This window comes from Symphalangus syndactylus, chromosome 8 (assembly GCF_028878055.3).
Source record: "Symphalangus syndactylus isolate Jambi chromosome 8, NHGRI_mSymSyn1-v2.1_pri, whole genome shotgun sequence".
Classification (NCBI taxonomy): domain Eukaryota; kingdom Metazoa; phylum Chordata; class Mammalia; order Primates; family Hylobatidae; genus Symphalangus; species Symphalangus syndactylus.
The window spans coordinates 114,482,054-114,507,177 of NC_072430.2; the positions used below are offsets into that span (position 1 = coordinate 114,482,054).

The 25,124-nt window shown below is 39.3% G+C and overlaps 1 protein-coding gene across 14 annotated transcripts in view; it reads left to right on the forward strand.

Annotated features, from left to right (window-relative positions):
• UNC80 (unc-80 homolog, NALCN channel complex subunit) overlaps positions 1-25,124 on the forward strand; it is a 228,521-nt gene that overhangs the window by 163,865 nt on the left and 39,532 nt on the right. For all 14 annotated transcript variants that reach the window (XM_055290458.2, XM_063645667.1, XM_055290465.2 and 11 more), the window contains 10 exons: positions 144-327; positions 2,040-2,134; positions 3,154-3,243; positions 3,841-3,942; positions 5,761-5,941; positions 7,721-7,989; positions 10,491-10,625; positions 12,470-12,608; positions 13,253-13,349; positions 21,781-21,951. In XM_055290458.2, the coding sequence (XP_055146433.1) occupies positions 144-327; positions 2,040-2,134; positions 3,154-3,243; positions 3,841-3,942; positions 5,761-5,941; positions 7,721-7,989; positions 10,491-10,625; positions 12,470-12,608; positions 13,253-13,349; positions 21,781-21,951 (1,463 nt within the window). The remainder of the gene's footprint in view (positions 1-143; positions 328-2,039; positions 2,135-3,153; positions 3,244-3,840; positions 3,943-5,760; positions 5,942-7,720; positions 7,990-10,490; positions 10,626-12,469; positions 12,609-13,252; positions 13,350-21,780; positions 21,952-25,124) is intronic.

Below are 25,124 nucleotides of genomic sequence, written 5' to 3' on the forward strand. Positions count from 1 at the left end.
AACATTGAAAGTGTTAGAGAAGCATCTGAACAGAGAATACGAAGGCACAGAAGATTGAGTTTAAAACAAGAAAAGCTAAGGAAATGAGAATGTGAGCTCAGGATTATTGTAGCTTTGTGAACTCTTCTTATCCTGACTTGCAGGTAGGATTAATCATGTACTTTGTGCGGACCCCCTGCGAGTGGGGGATGGATGCCATTTCAGCCACCCTGACATTCCTGTGGGAGGTGGTGGGTTACGTGGAGGGCCTCTTCTTCAAGGATCTCAAGCAGACGATGAAGAAGGAGCAGTGCGAGGTGAAGCTCCTGGTGACCGCTTCAATGCCAGGTAAGCCACTACTATTTTTTAGTAACATAACTTTAAAATAAAAATTATAAATAGCCCTTTGAAAGACTAAGAGGCTCTTTCATTCATGAGAAAATTTTCAGAGTTCTAACCCCCAGTATTGAGTGCTTCAAAGAATTTTTGTTTAATATAATCAGAGGAAATACAATAGACCCTTTAAAAAGTCGGCGGTTGCCAGCTGAAAAGGGAGACTCAGAACTGAGATCCGCATGAATCAGTCCTTGAAGGGCTGCCAAGGTTGAAGATTTATTTAAGTCTATTGCAGAGAGCCAGCTGAACTGAAAGCTTTTTTGAGTAAATTTTTGGCAGTGCAAGGAGAATAATATTGTTTGTATGGCATGGACTCCAGTCCTTTGTAAATTCCATGAGAGAGGGCTTTATGAAAAATTGGAAAAGGGAAAGCAGGAAGAAGGAGCATTACAAAAGAACATGAAGCGTGATGTAAACTCAAGATACAGTTCCTTTTCACTTCAGATAGCTTGTTTTGCCTTAAGACAAAGATTTTGACAATTCTTTATCCTTGTGCAGTGACTAAGAAAATTTGAGATGATACATGTATTGAAATAAAAGGGAAAGAATTATGTAGAGATGAGAACACAGGTTCTCACAGCAAAGAAGCCTGTGTTTAAATCATAGCACTGTCATTTATTAGTCACATAACTAGTATTAACTGTGAAGAAGTACATCATTTCTCAAAGCTTTCTTTCCTTGTGTATAAAATAGGGATATAATTCATACTTCACAATTGTGAGGAATAAATGAGTTGAGATATGTGAAATACTTGCTGCCATACCTGGCTCATGATAACCATTCGATAAATGGGAATTGTGTATGTATATGTTCTGTAGATTATCCAAAAAAAGTGATCAGTTTTTATTATAGCAAAGAAACTCCTATTTTTAACATACTTAAAGACAACTCACTAAAAATCGAGGTATATCATAATGTTCACAAAGATTTGTAATTAATGAATGAAGTAGAATAAATATTGTCTCAATCAGCCAAGAAGAATACAGAAAATGTAGCTTTAAGCTACATTTCAAGTACTTGGTTTGGTTTTGCTAATATCTCTGTTTATATTTTCTTAACTTTTATTGCCTGGTCACCTCATCTAGAAAACAGGGATGTACTACTTGTTGCAATGCTTGAGGTTTGAATTCCAACTCTTCCACTAAATAAATATGCCTCTTAAGTTATTCCATTTCTCTTTTTCCTCATTTGTAAGGTAAAAAATCATAATACCCACATCATGGGGTGGCTATGAGATTTAAATACAATTATGCATGTAAAAGACAGGTAGAAGTACTGAGAACTTGTCCGAGCACGGTGGCTCACTCCTGTAATCCCCGCCCTTTGGGAGGCCGAGGCGGGTGGATTGCTTGAGGTCAGGAGTTTGAGACCAGTTTGGGCAACATGGCAAAACCCAGTCTCTACTAAAAATAAAAATTTTTTAAAAGTATTGGGAACTCCATACCTATCACTTTTAATACGTGAATACATTTAAAATATATATGTATTAATATTAAACTTCCAGGTTAAAAATAAATAAATAAAATATATATGTAACTATGAATTAAGAATTGTAATTAACAGTAAAAACATCAGCTTATTGATAATATTTTAATATTTTATGCTTTAAAATACAAATTTTCCTATAGAAAAAGTCAGTTTATTATTCTTTTTATCTTCCGTAGGTACTAAAACCTTGGTAGTTCATGGACAGAATGAGTGCGATATCCCAACCCAGTTACCAGTCCATGAAGACACTCAATTTGAAGCCCTGTTGAAGGTAGAAATGACTTTTAACAGAAACTATTTTTAAGGACAATGTATGGCCACCTCACTGAAGATCCATTTTAGAATAAAATGGCATTTTTCTGTCTTTAAATGGATGTATGCATTTCTTTACTCTTTACTAAAATCTGCCCATTATTTCCTTATGCTATTTCCTTCCATAATTTTCCCCACTTCTACTGACTTTAGTCAGTAAACTTTTAGTAATCTGATTTTCAGGAACATAGTTCTGGGCCCAGATATAAGTAGAAGAGACCTCTGGAAAAAAAGCAACTTTTCCAAACTCGTGCATCTTATTTCAGTGGAAAGGGTCATTACTACTCCTTTTGACTTCACTCAGACATCTCCAGAGAATTTCTAAGGCCCAACTTCAACAAATACTCCATTTTTATACTCACGATGAATGGTAGGATAGCAGGAAGGCAAACAGAGTATGTTCAAACGCTGCCTTCACCACAACCAGTGTGACCTAAATCAAGTGATAAGACTTCTCTAGTCTCAGTTTCATTTTCAACAGTACTGAGATACTAGTTCAGGTTATACAAGTTATCTATGCCTCGTATGTAGTATATAATGTGCACAGTGCATGATAGTTTATATTATTCTTAAATGTTTCTCAAACATGCTTTCTTCCTGATGCTGAGACCAGTAGGTGCCACTGTTCCTCCACAGTCCATCACTCAGTCTGAATTATAATTGTACATCTTTGGGCACTATGAGAGCAGTTGGTTTATATCACATTATCAGTCTTTATTGTACCATTCTTTGTATAACTCTGTGTGGGTATATATGCAGCCATAGTATGTGTATATATATGTATATGTGTGTGTGTGTGTATACATATATACACACACATATCTAATGTATACAATTTATATGACATCTATATATATATATATATATTTCTCGTAAGAGGTTACCTTGTTTTTTCGAAATTCGTATCTGTCAGCTTACTACCTAGCACATAATATCTTCCTGATAAACATTTATTAAAATTTGTTGCTATTGTTCTAGGAGTGTCTGGAGTTTTTTAATATCCCAGAATCCCAGTCAACACATTATTTTCTTATGGATAAACGATGGAACCTTATCCACTACAATAAGGTGAGACACCAGTTAATGACATCCCATTGAGTTGTGCCAAAGGCTTATCATGCCTACCTGAAGGTGGCTTACAATCAGGGAGGCATTGCTGTTATAGAGGGTAACAGTATGGCCACCTGGGTCGCACCATCTTACTATCAATGGGGCTTTTGACTGGCGACTTCACCTTTCTACCTTTCGGTTTTCTTGTGTGTAAAATGAAGGTAATGATAATGGTATACATGCTAGAGCAGTTGTAATAGTTAAGTGAGATAAGCTAGATAAGACACTTAGTTATTGATCATTATTACATGAAAAATTATGTTGCCTGTATAATACCTGTGTGTGTCTATTTGGAATTTGAATGTTGTTTTGCATCTCTTTTCTACCATGTTAAACATGACCATGCTGACCTGATCTAATGAGCAGAAGGGGCTTCAGGATGTTCGCTGACATCACTTTACAGTGATCTTCCAGAGTCTTGTTTAGTACATTGCCTTTAGCTGCTTTTCTCCTGGCATAGCATCCTAGGGCTTAGACCTTTGGGTAAAGAAGAAATGAGAATAAATGTTTAATCTTTTGAACTCTTTTTTTTGTCTCTTTATGTAATCCACACAGACCTATGTTCGAGATATTTATCCTTTCCGGAGGTCAGTATCTCCCCAGCTGAACCTTGTACATATGCATCCAGAGAAGGGACAGGAGCTCATTCAGAAACAGGTGTCTGACCACATCAGTTTTATTCCATGGTTTTGTCATGTTGTTGGAGTAGATATCTGTTCATATGTTGACAACTTTGAGATTTTATGTTTCCATTTTGACCCTCTCTGGAGACAGTAGTTGGCCCTTACTCAATAAATTGTTCCCCCAAATAGTGTAAGATTTACAAATTGGATCATTACTTAAAGGTATTAAGAAACACTCACTTGGAGTAGTGTAATGAGGAATTATTGAGTATAAACAATAGAAATCTTCTAATTTATTTACCTATTATTTTGTATATGTAGATTTTCATTTCACATTTCTGTAAAATCAGATTGGAAATACACATAATGTAGCTATGTAAGTTATCCCAGTGGTTTACACTAGCTGGCTACAAAGTGAAAGGGGTCACTCTAGTATGCCTGAAAAAAAAAGCATTAAACTAAAGTTCAAAGATTTGGACTTCATCCCACTTCTGCCTCTGACCAGGAATCTGACCTTGGGCATGTTATTAATTTCTCTTGAAACAGGAAGAGATATAGTCTAGCAGCTGTACTTAGGTTTAAGGTTGAAGAACAGAATAATATTCACATTTAATCTCAAATCAGACTTTCAGCTTAAGGAAAGTCACTATTCTGCATGCAAAATATAGCTTTAGTACACAATTCTAAAAATGATACAATTTTAATATTGCATATTTATTACATTCATTTTTAAATAAAATCTTTAAAGAATTTCAGGATACTTGATCATTTCAATTTTCTGTACATATCAAGGATAATAATTTGGCATCAAAATATCCAAAAATATCTTCATGAAATGAGTGAGAATGGCATAGAATTAGACCACTTAATTAAAAATATAGCTACCATTAACTACCTACATTCTATTTAAAAGAAAGAAAATACTGAATGTGTTGCAAGGGGTGAGATGTTGGGCAAAACTGTTAGATCTTAAATATAAACAATTTCTAAAACAATTCTCCCCAAATTACCCCAGCCCGTGATTTTGGGATAAGATAATTAAAACTCTAATCAATAATGGTACTTCCCTAGTCTCTGTCTCTGTGTGTGTGTGTGTGTTTATGTGTCTGTTCATCATGTTTAAGAACAAGTTTTCAAAGAATGCCATCAAATGGAGTTCTTGCTCTGATACACACTTCAAGTTAGAGCCTTAAGACTTCTAAGTTCCTCTGGGAGATTATAATATGGAGGCCTATGAGTCTGGCTCAGAAGTTTCCTCAGTAGCTACTCACTGCGTATAAACTTCCTAATCATCAAGAGAAAATGACCTAAGAACCAAGAGCCCCATGTGTATGCCCTCTAAACTCAGAGCACCAATCAAGGACATACGAGCTTCTGTCCCAAGTTAGGGTTTTCCTGGATCTCACGTCAGTCTTTGTTTTTTTAAAGACAAACCCGGAACTCCCAGGAAACAGCTTCAGGCGTTGGTGGCAATGGTAGAAGCAATTGGAACTGACTGACTGACTGACCCTGTTAGTGAAGGTCTTCCATATTATAGCATCCAAACAAACGGGCTCTATTTAATTTTGAACTAATCTTGACAATGCTTGTCTTATGCTCCTCTCCAGCCTAAAACTCCGTAAGGAACATTTCCTTCTGTGAAGCAGGCAGAAGGAAGTAAGAGGCAATTAAGAATTGTTTGCTCTTTCTTGTGGTAAAGGAAAAAAAACACGTCTCCCTCATTTCACTTTTTCCCCTTTTCCCACTTTATCAACCCAGTTTGCCATTAAAGGTTTTCCTTTAGTTTTTTCACTCTATAAATCTGGAGTTTCTAATTCTCCTTTTTGTCTGCTCCTGCTTTTGTTTTCTCCAGGTGTTCACCCGCAAGCTGGAAGAAGTAGGGCGGGTGTTGTTTCTCATCTCCTTAACCCAGAAGATCCCCACAGCCCACAAACAGTCCCACGTCTCCATGCTTCAGGAAGACCTCCTCCGCCTGCCCTCATTCCCTCGTAGTGCTATTGATGCTGAGTTTTCACTCTTCAGCGATCCTCAAGGTATCAAACAAAGAAACCTTGCCTCTCTGGGGCTTTTTCTAACGCACTTGTTTTGTTCTCAAATGGAGAGCATCTGAATCAGCAGACAGTGCTGTAAAACCAGTGCTTCTCAGACCTGAGTGTGCACAAGAGACCCCTGAAGGACTTGTTGAAACACAGATTGTGGGGCCCCACCCTCCACCTCTGGGTTTCAGGATGGGGCTCAAGAGTTTGCATTTCTTTTTTTTTTTTTTTTTTTTTTTTTTTTATTTTTTTTTTTTTGAGACGGAGTCTTTCTCTGTCCCCCAGGCTGGAGTGCAGTGGCACGATCTCGGCTCACTGCAAGCTCCGCCTCCCGGGTTCACGCCATTCTCCTGCCTCAGCCTCCCGAGTAGCTGGGACTACAGGCGCCCGCCAACACGCCCGGCTAATTTTTTGTATTTTTTTTAGTAGAGACGGGGTTTCACCGTGTTAGCCAGGATGGTCTCGATCTCCTGACCTTGTGATCCGCCCGCCTCGGCCTCCCAAAGTGCTGGGATTACAGGCTTGAGCCACCGCGCCCGGCCAAGAGTTTGCATTTCTAATAAGTTCTCAGGTGATGCTGATGCTGCTATCCCAAGCACCACATTTTGAGAACCACTGCTCTAAGCTAATCATCAGCAGTTGAAGCGTGGGTAGGATGGTGGTGTTAAGGGTATGAGAATACTTGACTAAACAAAGACCAGGTATTTGTGTGAAGTTCAAAAAGAGGCAAAACTCATCTAGAATGACAGAAATCAGAATGGTGGTTGCCTCTGGATTTGGAGGGAATGAATTTCCTGGAAAGGGGCAGAAGGGTGATGAAAATTGTCTGTATATTGATGGAATGTTGTTTACATGAGTGCATAGTGCATATTTTTGTCAAAATTCAATGAACTCTGCATTTAAGATCTGTGCATTTTACTCTAAATAATACCTCAATTGAGAGAAAGAGACAGAGACACAGAAAGAGACCCACTTTGGAGCCTCGCTCTGTAACTCAGTTACTAATTTGAAACAATTTACTTAAATTAGCATCCCTATGCTTTATTGCCCTCATCCAGAAGCTTCAGACAGGCTGGGCAAGGTGACTCATGCCTGTAATCCCGGCCCTTTGGGAGGCCCAGGCAGACAGATCACTTGAGGTCAGGAGTTCGAGACTACCCTGGCCAACGTGGTGAAACCCTGTCTCTACTAAAAATACAAAAAAAAATTAGCTGGGCATGGTGGCGGGTGCCGGTAATCCCAGATACTCAGGGGTCTGAAGCATGACAATCACATGAACCCAGGAGATGGAGGTTGCAGTGAACCGAGATTGCACCACTGCACTCCAGACAGAGTGACAGAGCGAGACTCCATCTCCAAAAAAAAAAACGAAAAACAAAAAACAAAAAACAAAACGCTTCAGCTTCAGCAGGAGTAGATAGAGCTCTAGCCTCTAACCATTAATTAAAAGACCAAGCAGTAGTCCCATCCCTGCTATTTTCTAGCTGAAATAATTTATTTTTCTCCAACTGACGCTTATTTAGCAGTAAAACACTGCCAATGCCTGCTCTGCCTTACCCACAGTTAGTTAAAGAGGTGATGATGAAAGTCCATGGAGAAATGGGAAGTGCTGTATCAAGGCCAGTAATATTGTGCTGGAAAACATTTCAGCAGTAGATCTTCACATCCTGGAGCTGGAACAAACGGAGAACAGCAGCGCCTTGGGTTTGATCACCTCTCATGCTGACAGGATTGGTGCGGGGCTAATTCTGTCTCTGCTGTTTCATGTTCTCACAGCTGGAAAGGAACTGTTTGGCCTCGACACTCTTCAGAAAAGCTTGTGGATCCAGCTGCTGGAGGAAATGTTCCTGGGCATGCCGAGCGAGTTTCCATGGGGAGACGAAATCATGCTTTTCCTCAACGTTTTTAACGGGGCTCTGATCCTCCACCCAGAAGACAGTGCCCTGCTCAGGCAGTACGCTGCCACCGTCATCAACACCGCAGTGCACTTCAACCACCTCTTCTCTCTCAGCGGCTACCAGTGGATTCTCCCCACCATGCTGCAGGTGCCCAGAACCTCCTTTCCCAACCAGAAAATTAACATGAGTACTGCTCATATCTAGCTGTTCAACTAGATCTGTACTGAAACTTTTTAATGATGGTGTTACCATCTTTTGTGACAACAGAAGGCAACAAATGAAATCCCGCCATAAATTTGCAAGAGTTCACAATATTCCTTTCTACTCTGAGAGCCCCAGACTTGGGATATGCTTTCCCATTTCGTCTAGGACAGTGGTTCTTAAGTTGTAGTCCCTGGGCCAGCAGCATCAGCATCAACTGGAAACTTGTTGGAAATGTACATTCTGGCCAGGTGTGGTGGCTCACGCCTGTAATGCCAGCACTTTGGGAGGCCAAGGTGGGAGAATCTCTTGAAGTGAGGAGCTTAAGACTAGCTTGGGGAGCATAGCAAGACCACATCTCTAAAAAGAAAAACAATTTTAAAAAAAGAGAAATGCACATTCTTGGAGCCCATCCAGGTCTACTGAATCAGAAACTCAGGGATCGGGGCCCAGTAGTTTGTGTTTTTAACAAGACCTTCAAATGGTTTTTGATGCCCTAGAACAGGAAGCCTCTACCTCCGGGCCATGGACCAGTACTGGTGTGTGGCCTGTAAGGAACCCCCACCCCTAGATTTTCAAGGAGCCGGAACCCTATTGTGAACTGTGCATGCGAGGGATCTAGGCTGCATGCTCCTGAATCTAATGCCTGATGATCTGAGGTGGAACAGTTTCATTCCGAAACCATCCCCCCCACCCACCCTGGTCCATGAAAAAATTGTCTTCCGTGAAACCAGTCCCTGATGCCAAAAAGGTTGGGGACCACTGCCCTAGAAAGTTTGAGAACTTATGTTCTTGAGTCACATGTATGGCAAGTGTTTAGGTGATGTTTCTCCCAAGAGATTCCCTGACCTCTAACTGAATAGAGATTTTCGGCCGGGCGCGGTGGGTCACGCTTGTAATCCCAGCACTTTGGGAGGCCAAGGCGGGCAGATCACGAGGTCAGGAGATCGAGACCATGGTGAAACCCCGTCTCTACTAAAAATACAAAAAAATTAGCCAGGTGTAGTGGCGGGCGCCTGTAGTCCCAGCTACTCGGAGAGGCTGAGGCAGGAGAATGGCGTGAACCCGGGAGGCGGAGCTTGCAGTGAGCCGAGATTGCACCACTGCACTCCAGCCTGTGTGACAGAGCGAGACTCCATCTCAAAAAAAAAAAAAAAAGATTTTCATTCCCAGTAAATATAGTGTGATGGGATTGGAGAAGGCAATTTAGCAGGAACAATTTTTTTTTTTTTTTTTTTTTTGAGACGGAGTCTCGCTCTGTCACCCAGGCTGGAGTGCAGTGGCGCGATCTCGGCTCACTGCAAGCTCCGCCTCCCGGGTTCACGCCATTCTCCTGCCTCAGCCTCTCCTAGTAGCTGGGACTACACGCGCCCGGCACCATGCCCGGCTAATTTTTTTTTTGTATTTTTAGTAGAGACGGGGTTTCACCGTGGTCTCGATCTCCTGACCTCGTGATCCGCCCGCCTCAGCCTCCCAAAGTGCTGGGATTACAAGCGTGAGCCACCGCGCCCGGCAGCAGGAACAATTTTTATTTACTCATGTCTAATGTATAGCTGGCTACATTTAGGAGTACTAAATAAAATCAGGCAGGGCCCAGGGCCTCATCCTAGTTCTCTATTTTTGAGGAAGTTTTGATAAAAATTATGATCATAACACATACAAAGTGCAGTTTGCTCAACCTATGGGGGCAAGAAGGTTACTATCACAGGACTCTCTTCCTCATTTTTAGATAGTTGCAATTTTCTCTATTTTTTTAGTAAGTATTTTTTTTACTGATTACCAAAAGCAATTATGTTCATTACAAAATTCAAAAGATGAAGAAAGTTTAAAGAAAAAATAAGGATCACTTAAAATCCTTTCTCCCAGGTAATCATTGTTCATACTTCCAAATCCTGGCACTCTTTCCTACACAAACACACACACACACACACACACACCCCACACAGAATTATATATTTTCAAGTTTGTAACATAGTTTTTTCATATAACACTAAGAATATCATAGGCATTTTATATAGCTACATTTAGCCTTACAGCATTTTTGAAATTACTGCACAGTATTCTACGGTTTGTATATACCATAATTCACTTAACCAAGAAATATTTATGAATAATTTGTCTCATATTTTCCACTGTTATAACCAGTCTTGCAGCAGGCCGCGTTATGTATGCATGTTTATGCATGTTTATACATGTGTCTAGTCCTTTCCTTGAGATAAATTCCTAGTCACAAACTTCCTGGAAAAAAAGTATGTTTAGATTTTCAGCATTTTGAGGTGTATTACTAAATTTATCTAGAGAAAGTTTATGCCATTTTACATTCCTTTCTACCAGTTTACAAAGTTAGCCATTTCCCTCCAAACTTCCCATGACCATGAGTTTTAAAAGCGAGTACAATGTTGATACTTTATTAAGGCATTTTTTGAATATCTGGCATTTTTCCATAGGTGTACTCCGACTATGAAAGCAATCCCCAGCTGCGTCAAGCCATCGAATTTGCCTGTCACCAGTTCTACGTTCTACACCGGAAGCCCTTTGTGCTCCAGCTGTTTGCTAGTGTGGCCCCTCTCCTGGAATTTCCTGTAAGTGAGCTCTGTGGGAAGAAAAATGAAGACCAACAAAATGAGAAAAGCAAAGGTTATTTATTAGAGCTTACTATGGCAAGGGAGTTGGCTACCATCACTTGTGTTTTGGCAGAGATGCAAAGGCAGGCAGAGGAGTGGGAAAGCTGTATAGTGAAAAAAGGGGAAGCTTCAGGTATGTCCTGATTGGAGCTATTGGCCTGGGGAAGCTGCAGGTGAAGTAACTAGTAGTTGGGCATCTTATATGATGGGTTAGGGGTGTATATTGGGCTTTCTCTGGTTGGTCCTAAGTTGGAAGCAGGGACAAAAATTAGGAAAGCTCTCAGTTACTATGCAAGTCCTGGTTACTTTGGGTCAGTTGTTACAGAGGTTATTGTTTGGTTACCACTGGAGGTAGTGGCCTGACTTCCTACAAGCCTGACTTAGGCTGGCTTCCTGAGCTGGTTATTGTAGACAATGGGTTGGTTTCCTGAGCAGGTTGTTGCAGGTTGTGGGTCAAAGTTCTATATTTTTTTTTTTTTTTTTTTTTTTGAGACAGAGTCTTGCTGTCGCCCAGGCTGGAGTGCAGTGGCGCAATCTCGGCTCACTGCAGGCTCTGCCCCCCGGGGTTCACACCATTCTCCTGCCTCAGCCTCCCGAGTAGCTGGGACTACAGGTGCCCGCCACCTCGCCCGGCTAATTTTTTGTATTTTTAGTAGAGACGGGGTTTCACTGTGTTAGCCAGGCTGGTCTCGATCTCCTGACCTCGTGATCCACCCGCCTCAGCCTCCCAAAGTGCTGGGATTACAGGCGTGAGCCACCGCACCCGGCCTCTATTTTTATGTATGATTTAGTCATTGACAGTTTGTATATTCAGTCTCTCAGCTCTCTTTCTTTAACCAATGAGACATGCATACCATAAATAATATTTCTTTCAAAAATCATATCGTTTCTCTTCAACATTCCTCTCCAGCTTTCATCTCAGCTCCTAACACGTAAATAGACCAACTCTACAGTTTTTTAAATATTCAATTCATAAAAGAGATGGAAAGTAGAAAACGGTTAAAGGAAGGTTTCCCAATTTTCATTCCTTTTTGTCACTCTCTACCACCTACCCTGCTTTGTTTTCCTTTTTCTTCAGAGATTTTACCACCATATCACATGTTATATGTATTTGTTTCATTAACATGAATTTCTACCACACTCAACCAACGGAATTTAATCTTCATGAAAGCAAGACCTTTGTATGCTTTTGTCTCTGCTTGTTTGTTTGGTTTTAGTTATTGTTGTATTGTTGTTTTACTTGCATTTTGGTTTTGGTTTTCTATAACCCCAGTGTGTAGCCTGGTGCCTGGCACAGAAGAACTTCATAAGGATTTGTTGTTTCAGTGAATTATTTAAGGCCATTTTAAATAGATTGAAAATTGTAAGTATCTCCATGTGGAGATACATTATCAAAGAAGACCTGTGACATTTCCAGGGTTGTTAGTTAAAATAAGCATATGTTCCCCAAACATATTTGTAGTATTCAACCAATCAATTATAGATATTTTCTTAGTTCTACCATCTTCAATTAAAGGAACCATTGATATGAACTTTTTGGAAGTTCATATATTGCTGTATTTTTATGAGCTTTTACAAATATCTCTTTTTTTCTAGATTAGAATTTAATAGATCCCTTAAAAGTCAGGTATACCACTCCAAAATCATACCACAGCATTGCTGGATCCAGAATTATGTAAGCTGAATTCCAGCTAGATGTTGTACTTGTTACTGGTAACAGCATTTATAAAATTTGAATTCCTGTCAAGTTATAGTTGCACTGTGGTGAGAGTCAATAAACTAAAATTGTTTTTCTTTATCAGGATGCTGCCAATAATGGGCCCAGCAAAGGTGTGTCAGCTCAGTGCCTGTTTGACTTGCTGCAGTCCCTAGAGGGAGAGACCACCGACATATTAGACATCTTAGAGCTGGTCAAAGCTGAGAAGCCTCTCAAGTCATTAGGTAAAAGCAAAACTTGCTTTGACATTCTTTTTCTCACTGCAGTTGTTAAATATAAATATATACATTATACACACATATACATATATTTATATGTGTGTATATATATAACTAAATCGAAGTAGCAAAAATAAATGGAACAGTAGTAGAAATTGAATGAGTACTTTTTTTTCTTAAATCTCTTATGAATCCTAAAGAGTAAGGAATTCTCTGCCATGAAAACTATATTAAAATGATGCTCAGTAGACCACTGCTCTAGCACTACAGTTTTCAGAAAGTTGGGTTATCTTGGGTAATTCTAAGTGAATGGTCTTTTATTTTCATGGAATGTGTAAAACTAGAGATAACTCAAGGGTAAAGCCTCAACCTTAGACAATTTAAATGCCCTTCAGTGTCTTCTATTATCTGAGATTTTTTTTAAACACTCCAGAAAAGTATTTTTATTTTACATCTGATTGTTCAAAACTAGAAAACAGAATTTCATTCCCTTGAGATGAAGAAATTAATAGTTTTCACAGTATAGGAATAAAATTTAACAAGAAAAAGCTACAGTATATACTGGAATGATAACATTAGGAGTAATAGTTGCTTCTTTATCTCCTGCTGAATCTACTCTGATAGTGTGCCTTTACTTTTTGTTCCTTCAGATTTCTGCTATGGAAACGAAGATCTGACGTTTTCTATCAGTGAAGCCATTAAGCTCTGTGTCACCGTGGTGGCGTATGCTCCCGAATCATTCAGAAGGTATCTGCAGCCCTTTATTCTATGCCTTGTGATAAGTAAATATGGCAGAGAAAATAAAATTGAATGAATACAAAGGTTATGCTGATTAATATCAGTCTAACATTCTGACAAGTAAGCTTTTAAAAACTAAATTTAGGCCAGGTGTGGTGGCTCACACCTGTAATCCCAGCACTTTGGAAGGCTGAGGCAAGAGGATTCCTTTAGCCCAAGAGTTCGAGACCAACCTGGGTAACATAGTGAGACCCTGTCTCCACAAAAATTTTAAAAAATTAAAAATTAGCCAGGTATGGTGTTGCACACCTGTAGTCCCAACCTTTTGGGAGGCTTGAGGCAGGAGGATTGCTTAATCCCAGGAGGTCAAGGCTGCAGTGAGCTGTGAGTGTACCATTGCACTCTAGCCTAGGCAACAGAGTAAGACTTTGTCAGAAAAAAAAAAAGAAAAAAGAAAAGAAAAGAAGAAACAAAGTTTAGAAAACATAGCATAGGTTCTGGAAAACAATAGTACATCTTCATTCATTTGAAATCCCTTAATTTGAATTTTGTGCAGATGCTAAGGTATTTAGTCTTGTTAGAAAATATTTTTCCTCACAAGTAATGTAAATCAGTAGCAAACAAAATTTCATAACAGATATTTATTTAAGAAAACTCCTTTCAAGGGGCAATAAGAATTTCTGTAACACAAAGGCCAAGAATATCAATCTTGCCTTCATTTTGCCAAGTGCAGAGAATTCAAAAGACTCACATGAAGAATGAGTCATCCCAATTCAAAGAGGTTGGCTCTGGTCTGAGATTTAAATCTGATCTATTAAAAGTTGTACTCTGTTGACAAGCTCTTCCAGGAATAAGGAAGGAGCCAAGCTGATTATGCCCAATATATCTTTATATATTTGCCCTGCACCTTAAGCCTGTTTCTCTCTCCCATAAGAGAATGAATAAGGGCCAAGAGGAGCTGGGATTTATATTAATTGAACTCTTTTTACTGGAAGGACACATGAGGAATGAGTAAGAAGTGTTTCCCCCAATATTCTCGAATTTTTGTCTTCTTGAGCAATGGGGAGAAAAACAGTAGGCCTGTGGTCAGGCATGGATGTGGCTGTGGCCTTCAGGAGAACAAAGCTGCAGGATGGTCTCATTTCTGATCTCGGGGTATGGAGGGGATTTCTTACTCCCACTTTCTTGCTCTTCCTATAATACCACAGATCTAGAAAAAGTTTCAGAATGGATCAAATCCTGCATTAAGTTAACTCCAAATCCATTCTATATGTAATTGTAAACATCTTCTCTCTACTCTATTTGCCATTCCAAATGTGTTCAGCTACGTTGTTAACCAGATATGTCAGATATTCTGCAACTGAGACACTGTAATAATAAAATGCATACAGATTCTCCAATATTAAAATTCCTGCAACATAGAGAATACCTAAGTTTGACTAAAAAATTCTCCCATTTCAAATTTTACCAAATTTCCATTGAGTCATAAAATTCTCTTTCAAGTCAAAATTCAAACACATTGAAATCAAAAGGTGTTAGAGTTCACAATCAAATTCCCTTGTCATTGTGAGTTAAAAGCCAAAGTCTAATATTGTTAAGTTAAATTAGAATTTTTTTTAATCCTCCCTAATTTTCCATTCTGTCAGTTTAAACCAGATGATATCTTGATGTCTCAGTAAGGTCAGGGTTTCTTAAGTAGTGGTTTCTTGGGATATCTCTCATGGGAATAAGTAACATACCTACAGGACTTCAACATTTGTAACAGCAAGTCTCTGTTGTACTTAATTTTTTTTAAAAAGTATTTTATTTAAGTGTAACATTCACATAAAACACTAAAAAATAATAATTTTACAGTTCCATGAATATTCATAATGTTATCACATCTATGTAACTACCACTCAGATTGAAAAATCAGATAGAGGCACTACTGTCCTGATTTCTAATATGATCAATCAGCTTTGCCTATTTCTGAAATCTGTTTAACTGAAATAGTATAGTAGCTATTTTTTAATGTCTGACTTCTGTCATTCAGTATTATTTCATGAGATTCATTCATATAAATGTGTGTAACAGTAGTTGATTCTTTTTCATTCACTTATAATAGTTCATTGTATGACTATGTTACAATTTATTTATATCTTCTTTTGTTATCAGGCATTTGTGTTGTATCTAGTTTGAAGGTATTATAAATAAAGCTGCAATGAATGTTTTTGTATATGTCTTTGTACACAAATATTTATGCATTTCTATGGATGGAACTGCTGGGTTAAGTCATGGAATATGAGTATTTCTTGCTTTAGTAGATACTACCAAAAAGTTTTCCAAGGTGGTTTCAATTTTCATTCCCACCGACAGTATGTAAATGTTCTAGTACCCTATGGCCTCATCAACACTTGTTATCTTCAGTCTTTTTATTTTAGCTATTTTGTTGGGTTGTAGTGACATTCATTATCATTTTAATTTGCATTTTCCTTTTTCAAATTAAAAGGTTTGGAAGCTTTTCAGATAAATGTTTATCGAAATTTGGACATCTCCTTTTGCAAAGTGCCTACTGAAGTCTTCTGCCCATTTGTAAATGAAGTTATCAGTATTTTTTATTTTATATGTGCGATTTCTTAGTGTTTTCTATTTAATTAATTATGTCATCTGCAAATCATGAGAGTTGTATTTTATCCTTTCAAATTCTTATACACATTATTCCTTTCTCTGTCCTTAATGCACTGGCTAGAACCTTAATACAAAATGGAATAGAAGTGATGATGGTGATGATGGTAGGATCTTTGTCTCATTTCTGATCTCGGGGTATGGAGGGGATTTCCAATATTTCATCACTAAGAATGATATTTGCTAAAGGATTTTGTTGTAATATACCAGTAAGATCAAGGAAGTAATTTTATTACTCATTAAGAAATTAATTATTAAGGAGTCTGCCTTCTATTCTTAGTTTAGTTTGAGTTTTCTTATTAATGGATAATGAATATTACCAAATGTTCCTCTCTATTTATAGAGATGATTATATGATTTTTATTCTTTATTTTCTAAGCGTGATAGGTTACATTGATTTATTTTCAAAATTAAAACTTTCCTGCCTCCTTAAAAATAAACTGTAATTGGGTTGTATAATTATCATTTTTCAGTATTGCCAGACTTGGTTTGCAATTATTTTAGCATTTTTACAACTATGTTAATGAGAGCGATGTCTGTAATTTTTATTCTTTAAAAAGGTCTTATCTAATGAATTTTATTGCTAGGATCACAGGGAAGTTAGGAGTAGAAGAGATATTCTAGGTAGCTCTATGTCATTTAAGATAAACCAATTCTGGATACTTAAAAAAGTTACAAGTGCTTAAACAAAAAGGGTGTCTTGCTTAGCTACTACTTTATTAACTACCCACTGGTAAACGTTTTAGCAGGTGTATTTGTAACCCTCTATTATTATAAAGTCCTTGTCAGGCTATAGTATCAAGGATATGAAGATTAAGCTGGACTCATAAGATGAAATGGAAAGTGTCTTCCCTACCCACCCCCCCCTTTCTAATTTTCTTTTATTTTTGAGAGAGAGTCTTGCTCTTGTTGCCCAGGCTGGAATGCAATGGCATAATCTCGGCTCACTGCAACCTCCGCCTCCTGGGTTCAAGCAATTCTCCTGCCTCCGCCTCCCGAGTAGCTGGGATTACAGGCATCCACCACCACACCCAGCTAATTTTTGCATTTTTAGTAGACACGGGGTTTCACCATGTTGACCGGGCTGGTCTCAAACTCCTGACCTCAGGTGATCCACCCGCCTTGGCCTTCCAAAGTGCTGGGATGACAGGCGTGAGCCACTGCGCCCAGGCCCCCTACCCCTTTTTTAAAAACTCCTATTCTCTGTAGAAATTTGGTATGGATTAGCTTTTTTTTATTTTTGAAACAGGGTCTTGTTCTGTTGCCAAGGTTGGAGTGCAGTGTCACGATCATGGCCCACTGTAGCCTTGATCTCCCAGACTCAAGCAATCCTCCCACCTCAGCCTTCCAAGTAGCCGGCACTACAGGCGGGTGCCTTCACACCCTGTTATTTTTTTTGATTTTTTGAGAGATAAAGTCTCACTGTGTTGCCCAGGCTGGTCTCCAACTCCTGAGCTCAAGTGCTCCTCCCACCGCAGCCTCCCAAAGTGCTGGGATTACAGGCAAAGGAACTGTGCCTGCCTCAGATGAGCATTTTGTCTTTCCAAAGTATTGAGTAGAATTTATACACAAAACTGTAAGTAATGTGGTTTCTTGTGGGAACATTTTACAATTAAGATTCTTTATCCTGGTGGTGGCTTTGGTAAGTCACATTTTTCTAGGAAGTTTTCTATTTAATTTAAGTACCCAAATTTATTGACAGAAATTTGTTCCTGATATGCTTTGTTTAAAAAAAATTTTAATGACTATGGAGTTTTTATTGTGTTCACTTTTTTATTTCTAATACTGGGAATTTTTGATCCCTCCTTTTTTTTATTATTATTCTTTTCAGGAGTTTATCAATAGTTTTCCCTTTACAAATAACCAGTATTTGGGGCTTTGTTGATTTTTGCTATTGTAGTTTTATTGTCTGCCTTTTCTTTCCTTTTTTATCTTTATTGTTTTCTACCTTTGGCTTTTTTTTTTTTTTAAACGGAGTTTTCGTTCTTGTTGCCCAGACTGGCGTGCAATGGCACAATCTTGGCTCACAGCAACCTCCACCTCCCGGATTCAAGTGATTCTCCTGCCTCAGCCTCCCGAGTAGCTGGGATTACAGGCATGCGCCGCCACACCCAGCTAATTTTGTACTTTTAGTAGAGACAGAGTTTCTCCATGTTGGTCAGGTTGGTCTCGAACTCCTGCCCTCAGGTGATCCACCTGTCTCAGCCTCCCAAAGTGCTGGGATTATAGGCATGAGCTACCACACCCAGCCGGCTTTTTTTTTTTTTAATTTAAAGAAAATATTCAGGCCAGGTGCAGTGACTCATGCCTGGAATCCCAGCACTTTGGGAGGCCAAAGCATGTGGATTGCATGAGTTCAGGAGTTTGAGACCAACCTGGGCAACATGGCAAAACCCCGTCCCTACAAAAAATACAAAAATTAGTGGGGCATAGTGGTGCATGCCTGTGGTCCCAGCTACTCAAGAGGCTAAGGTGGGAGGATTGCTTGAGCCCAGGTTGAGGCTGCAGTGAGCTGAGATTGCACCACCACACTCCAACCTGGTCAACAGAGCAAGACCTGTCTCAAAAAATAAATTAGTTAACTAATAAAATAAAAAAGAAAATATTCCATTTTCTACTGACTTATCATATCTGTTGAAAAATCAGCATTAGACCTTATTGCACATTTGAATTTAACATGTCCTTTTTTTTTTTTCTCTTTCGAGACGGAATCGCACTCTGTCGCCCAGGCTGAAGTGCAGTGGCACCATCTCAGCTCACTGCAACCTCCACCTCCCAGATTCAAGCAATTCTCCTCCCTCAGCCTCCCAAATAGCTGGGACTACAGGCATGCACCACCACACCCGGCTAATTTTTTATATTTTTAGTAGAGATGAGGTTTCACCATATTGGCCAGGCTGGTCTCAAACTCCTGACCTTGTGATCTGCCCGCCTCAGCCTCCCAAAGTGCTGGGATTACAGATGTGAGCCACCGTGCCCTGCCCTAATGTGTCTTTTTCTCTGGCTACTTTTAACATTTCCTCTTTGCCTTGGGTTTTAAGCAGTTTGACTGTGGTGTGCCTAGTTATGATTTTTCTTTGTGTTTATACTTCTTGGGATTCACAGTGTTTCCTGAATATAAAGCTTGATAGCTTTCAATAATTTTAGAAAATTTGACAAATAACTCTTCACATATTACCTCTATCCCATTTTCCCTCCCCTCTCCATTTATTTATATATATCTTTTCCCCCTTAACCCCATGCTCTATATATGTCTCTTGTGTTCTTTCCTGTATTTCCTATCATTTCTCCCCTCTGTTCTTCTGTCTTGATGTTTTCCATTGTTCTTTATTCCAGTTCACACTCATCTCTTCCTGTGTCTAATCTACTATTAACACTTATCTTTCAGGTTTTTAATTTCAAATATTTTAGTGTTCAGTTCTAGAATTTCCACTCTTTTAATAGATTTCAGAGTTTTGATGAAATTCTCCATTTTGTTATCTCTCTTATTTAACATTTTAGTCATTGTTTTATAAAAGTCTGTGTCTGATAACTTTAATATGTAGATCACTTGTGGCCTGTTTATATTGTCTGTTCCTTTCCTTGGATTTTGATCATTTGGTTTTAGCAGGAATAGGTAATTTTGACTAGTGAATATTGCATTAAAAAAATTAGAAATGCTTTGAGGATCTACCCAATGTTATCTTCCTCCAAAAATGATTCGTTTTTACTCTCTGACTAGCAATTGTGGCAGGGCAGATCATTTTAATTCAGTGTGTGATTGATTTGATTTAAAGTTGGGTTTCAGTCTTTGTAAGGGCTGTTCTATTTATTTCACACTCCTAGGATCAGCCTTCCATGGGCCTAACTCCTCTTTGGAAGTCCCTGAACTCCAATATATATTTCCTCGCAATTATGAGGCTACTGAAAATCCTGCTTAGCTTCATAGCTCTTAGCTGACATTTCTGCTTGGATTTGTCCTTAGCCTTTTGGCCCTAAGCAATTTACAAACGAGCAGATGCCTGGAAAAAAAGAGTGCTGCACAATGTCTGGATGAACTGAAGAAGCTTTCTTTCCCCCAGAAGTCTGGTACCTCCAAAAGATATCTGCTAGCCTTAGCTTCTACCTGGTACCTTCGATGTGTTTTAAAAATTTTGTCCACCCTTTCTAGTAAGACAATTAGTCTACAGCAAGGTACTTTTTATTGTTACAGAAAGCAGAACTAACTTCTTGCCTCCTTTTTTAAGTTGCCAAAAAATAGGATAACTCAAAAGAGTATCATAGCTCTTTCTCCATACCCATCCAATTCTGATAATTGCTATTTCCTGCTTATAGAGCACATATTACAGGCAAAATTATATTACCAGAAACCAGTATTCAGTATTATAAAGAGCATAGTAAAAACTCATTGGTATCTGTAGGAAAAAGAATAGATCAAAGAAAATCTTGATTTCAGATTCTCTGGGATATCACCTCATGACTGCTGTTTTCTAGAACCCACAATCTTTAAACTTTAACATAATTGGGGAATCTCTAAACACAAGATGGCTGGGTGCAGTGGTTCATGCCTGTAATCCCAGATCTTTGGGAGGCCAAGGTGGGAAGATTGCTTGAGGCCAAGAGGTTGAGACCAGCCTGGCCAACATGGTGAAACCCTTGTCCCTACTAAAAATACAAAAATTATCCGGGCATTGTAGTGAATGCCTATAATCCCAGCTGCTGGGGAGGCTGAGGCAGGAGAATCAGTTGAACCCAGGCAGAGGTTGTAGTGAGCCGAAATCATGCCACTGCACTGCAGCCTGGGCGACTGACAGAGCAAGACTCTGTCAAAAAAAAAAAAAAAGATTTATGTTGGTGGTGTTACACACTTACAACTTTAGAGGGGAAAACCCACTTTGCATAATAACTACTTAATCTCCATTTCCCCTTCAAGGTGTTTCTGGCACCCCAGGACTAAATTGAGTGTGGGCCCTATCCAGTGAGTGGTGTTCACTCGCGTTGGTAAGCAGGCATTGTCAGAGTGCATCATAATGGCTGTTTCCAACGTTTTTTGCTATTTAATTCTTTAAGCTCAGGAAGCCAGCCTCCCATGAAAGGGTTTTATGTTGTCTCAAAATTGTTGCAGCTGGAAAATCACTCTCAGCAAACTCCTGAATTGAAGTTTTATTCTGAAGCCTGTTTCTCTAGATGGACTATATAGCTCCACCTATTATCATTCTGTTATTCTTTTTTTTTTTTTTTGAGACGGAGTCTTGCTCTGTCGCTCAGGCTGGAGTGCAGTGGCGCAATCTCGGCTCACTGCAAGCTCCGCCTCCCGGGTTCACGCCATTCTCCTGCCTCAGCCTCTCCGAGTAGCTGGGACTACAGGCGCCCGCCACCACACCCGGCTAATTTTTTGTATTTTTAGTAGAGACGGGGTTTCACCGTGGTCTCGATCTCCTGACCTCGTGATCCGCCCGCCTCAGCCTCCCAAAGTGCTGGGATTACAAGCGTGAGCCACCGCGCCTAGCCATTCTGTTATTCTTTCAACCATTTATTTGTATATATGGCTAATTCCCCCGACTAGATCACATGTTTCCTTAAGGCAAGATTCATCACCTTTTAGCAGGTGGTTAGTGAATTAATAATTGTTGGTCAACATTTCCAGCAGCTTTAACTGCTTTTGATTTGGAGTGGCAAGGGGGCTTAGAATTCATATATCTCTAGATGCTTTTCATTGTTCTATGCTCCTAAATGTGACACAACCAACAAAAGTAGAATGTAAAAGGTGACTCGGTTTTCTTTCTGTCACTCAAAGTCTTCAGATGCTGATGGTCTTGGAAGCCTTAGTTCCATGTTACCTACAAAAGCTAAAGAGGCAGACATCACAGGTGGAGACAGTACCTGCTGCCCGAGAAGAGATTGCGGCCACTGCTGCTCTTGCGACGTCCCTACAGGCCCTTTTATACAGTGTAGAGGTCCTCACCAGGTAATCCCATTGGCAGAAATAGCTGCAGCCTTACGTCATATGTATCCACTGAAAAAAAAAAATAAGAAAAAAATGTGATGGATAAAAATCTAAAACCCAATCTTTATTTACAGATACCTCCTAAACTCAGCCCTTTATGCCTTATAACTGTGAACAGTTCCTGAGTTTTTTGAATAAATAATGTTAAGCACTCTGATTAGTAGTAGTATAATAATAGTACTAATATTCTTACTATCATTGCTAAACACACATTTGCACATAGCTTGCTGAGCTTCTCCAGCAGTTATAACCCAGTGGTAAACACATCTTGTGTAAGAGGGCCAATTTAGTGAATTTAAAGATGTAATCTACATTTTTATTAGTTATTATATTATTTTATGAGACACGGAATGCCTACAATTTCAACTAAGTATTCTTTTATTATTTTACTGTTTGTGAAGTGTTGTATTTTTAACTATAATTGCAGAAACTACATAACCAATATAAACAGCAGAATGTTATCCTACTGCTAGAATTAATAGATTCTGTGTGGGACAGGACTAAGTAATGCGGAGAGAGGATTGAGAAATTTGGGAATGGTAAGGTAAATTGGCATCAGAGTTCAGCCCTAAACAAAGTTCAAGCAGTTAGTCCTGTCACAAGATGCTTGGGTGTAGAAGCAGCATCACTAAGCTGCCATATGGCAGGAAAGGGGCAGGCAGGGAGCCCTGGATGAGACAAAAAAATAAAATGCGAGTGAGGAAGGTGGATGCAGGACACTATGCCTATGATGGGCTTTTCTGCTCCGTTCCCATCTAAATTAGCTGCCAGGAAATATTCTTCCCCAGGATAGGGATGGGGAAGCCTTCTTCCTGGGTTTAGTGTCTTTGCTCCTCCATTCCATTCTGCCATGCTGTGTGTCCAATCTAAAGTGCCAGATCCTTAGTGTGAAATTGTCTATGCCTCCACAAAAAGGCACCAACTCCCCCAGCCCCATCTTGCTGTGCTGGTAAGGGGGAAGCCCTTTAGTCCAGGAAGGACTTTTTCAGCATGCATCAGCAAGAAAGAGAGGGAATGGGATTCTAATTCTTTAACAGCAACAGATGTTTAGTTTCTAATCATGAGCTACATTGCCAAACTAGACAAGCAGAATATTGCCCAAAAGCCTTCTGTAGACTACCATCCTGAAATGTTCATATGCATCTAAACTAAGGAAATGAGAAGAGTTGGCACAGACAGCCATGACAAATTGCCTCTTCCAAGGAGAAATCGTTTTCTATGCTATTGCTGATGGTTTCATGAAAGTCCCAGAAGAATAACCTAAAGAGAAATGAAAGACTTACACTATTCCTTCTGTACCCATCTGGTTACATCACTGGCCTTTTCCTACAACTAGAGGAAAGAAAAGCAGTCAATTGTTCCCAAATGCCACTGTATTTCTATTTTATATATATATATATATATATATACACACACACACACACACACACACACACACAGAGACACTGACTCACTCTGTCACCCAGGCTGGAGTTCAGTGGCATGATCTTGCCTCACTGCAACCTCTGCCTCCCGGGTTTAAGCAATTCTCGTGCCTCAGCCTCCCAAGAAGCTGGGATTATAGGCATGTGCCACCAGGCCCAGATAATTTTTGTATTTTCAGTAGAGACGGTGTTTCCCCATGTTGGCCAGGCTGATCTCGAACTCCTGGCCTCAAGTGATCCGCCCACCTCGGCCTCCCAAAGTGCTGGGATTACAGGTGTAAGGCACCATGCTCAGCCTATTTCTCCTCATATTACATAATGTTAAAGCTTTCCTCATTTCTATACCTTTTTATAAGGATAAGTCAATTAACTTATCCAAAATTGACTTACTCAAAATGTCACAAAGAGTTATGGATGGAGCTCTGGCATTTAAAATTCTGTGGCTTTAAATATTCCAGTGCATTTAATATTCTTTTGGCAGAGAAGACTAGCTTCATTAGTTGGTAGTAGTTACTGAAACCAAAATTGGCTTCACTGTATTTACAAAAAGAAGATAAGAATTCCCTAATTTCTAATTTCTCCATGTTCGTAGTTTCTTTATCTTATGACAAAAGAAGTTTAACAATTATATAAGTACTATTACATAAATATATCACAAGTGCATTAGTTTTAACTGTTGTATAACACATTACTACAAACTTAGAGCCTTTAAACAAAACCCATTTATTATCTCACAGTTGTGTAGGCCCGGAGTCCAGGTAGGCTCAGCTGGATTCTCTGCTCAGGGTTTCTCAAGGTGGAAGTCAAGTTGTCAGCTAGTCTGAACTTTTATCTGAAGGCGCTGGGGAAGAATGCACTTCCAAGCTCATTCAATTTTTGGCAGGATCTAGTTCCATGCATCTTTAGGTCTGAGGTCCCATTTCCTGGCTGGCTGTCAGCCAGGCACCACTCTGCATTGAGAAGTCACCTGCATTTCTTCTTACGTGCTCCCCCTCTACCTTCCAACCAGCAATAGCACCTTGAATCCTTATGCTTCAAATCTCTCTGCCCTAGCCAGAGAAGACTCTCTGCTTTTGAAGGGCTGATGTGACTAGATTAGGCCTATGCAGATACTCCCCCTTTTTGCCATATAATGTAATATAATCACTAGAGTAACACCAACGGGCAAAGATATTGGGAGCCATCTCTAAATTGTGTCTATCACAACAGGCACAGGAAGAGGAGATCTGGTGTGATCGTTAAAAGTTTACTTTCTAGCTATCCCCAGTAGACAGAAAGTGAGCAACAAAGAAGCAAGCCTTGATGATTTCATAAAAGCAGTTGCTTTAAAAAAAACTGCATTATGCCTTTTTCGTCCTAGATGCCAATACAGAGGCAAATTTTACCTATTATTTAAAGTAAATCCGGCAGATATAAAATGAGATGATTCAAATCTATTACTAACCATCTAAATTACTGACTTATAATAGATACTAACGTACTCACTTTCCTGGTTAGCCTTAGGTGTGATGTGACTAGGAGAATTCTTTTATTCTTTGATAGTTTCTCCGAAAAAATAGAGTAGTTGATAATGGTGTAGGTGGCCAAAGTGGTACATACGTCCTTGCCTTTTACTTATCATCTAGAATGGTGAACTACCCAGTAGAACTGAAGAATGAGCTCTTTACTCTCAATTGGTACAGACTTAGAAGTCTGTAGATATTTCATAAA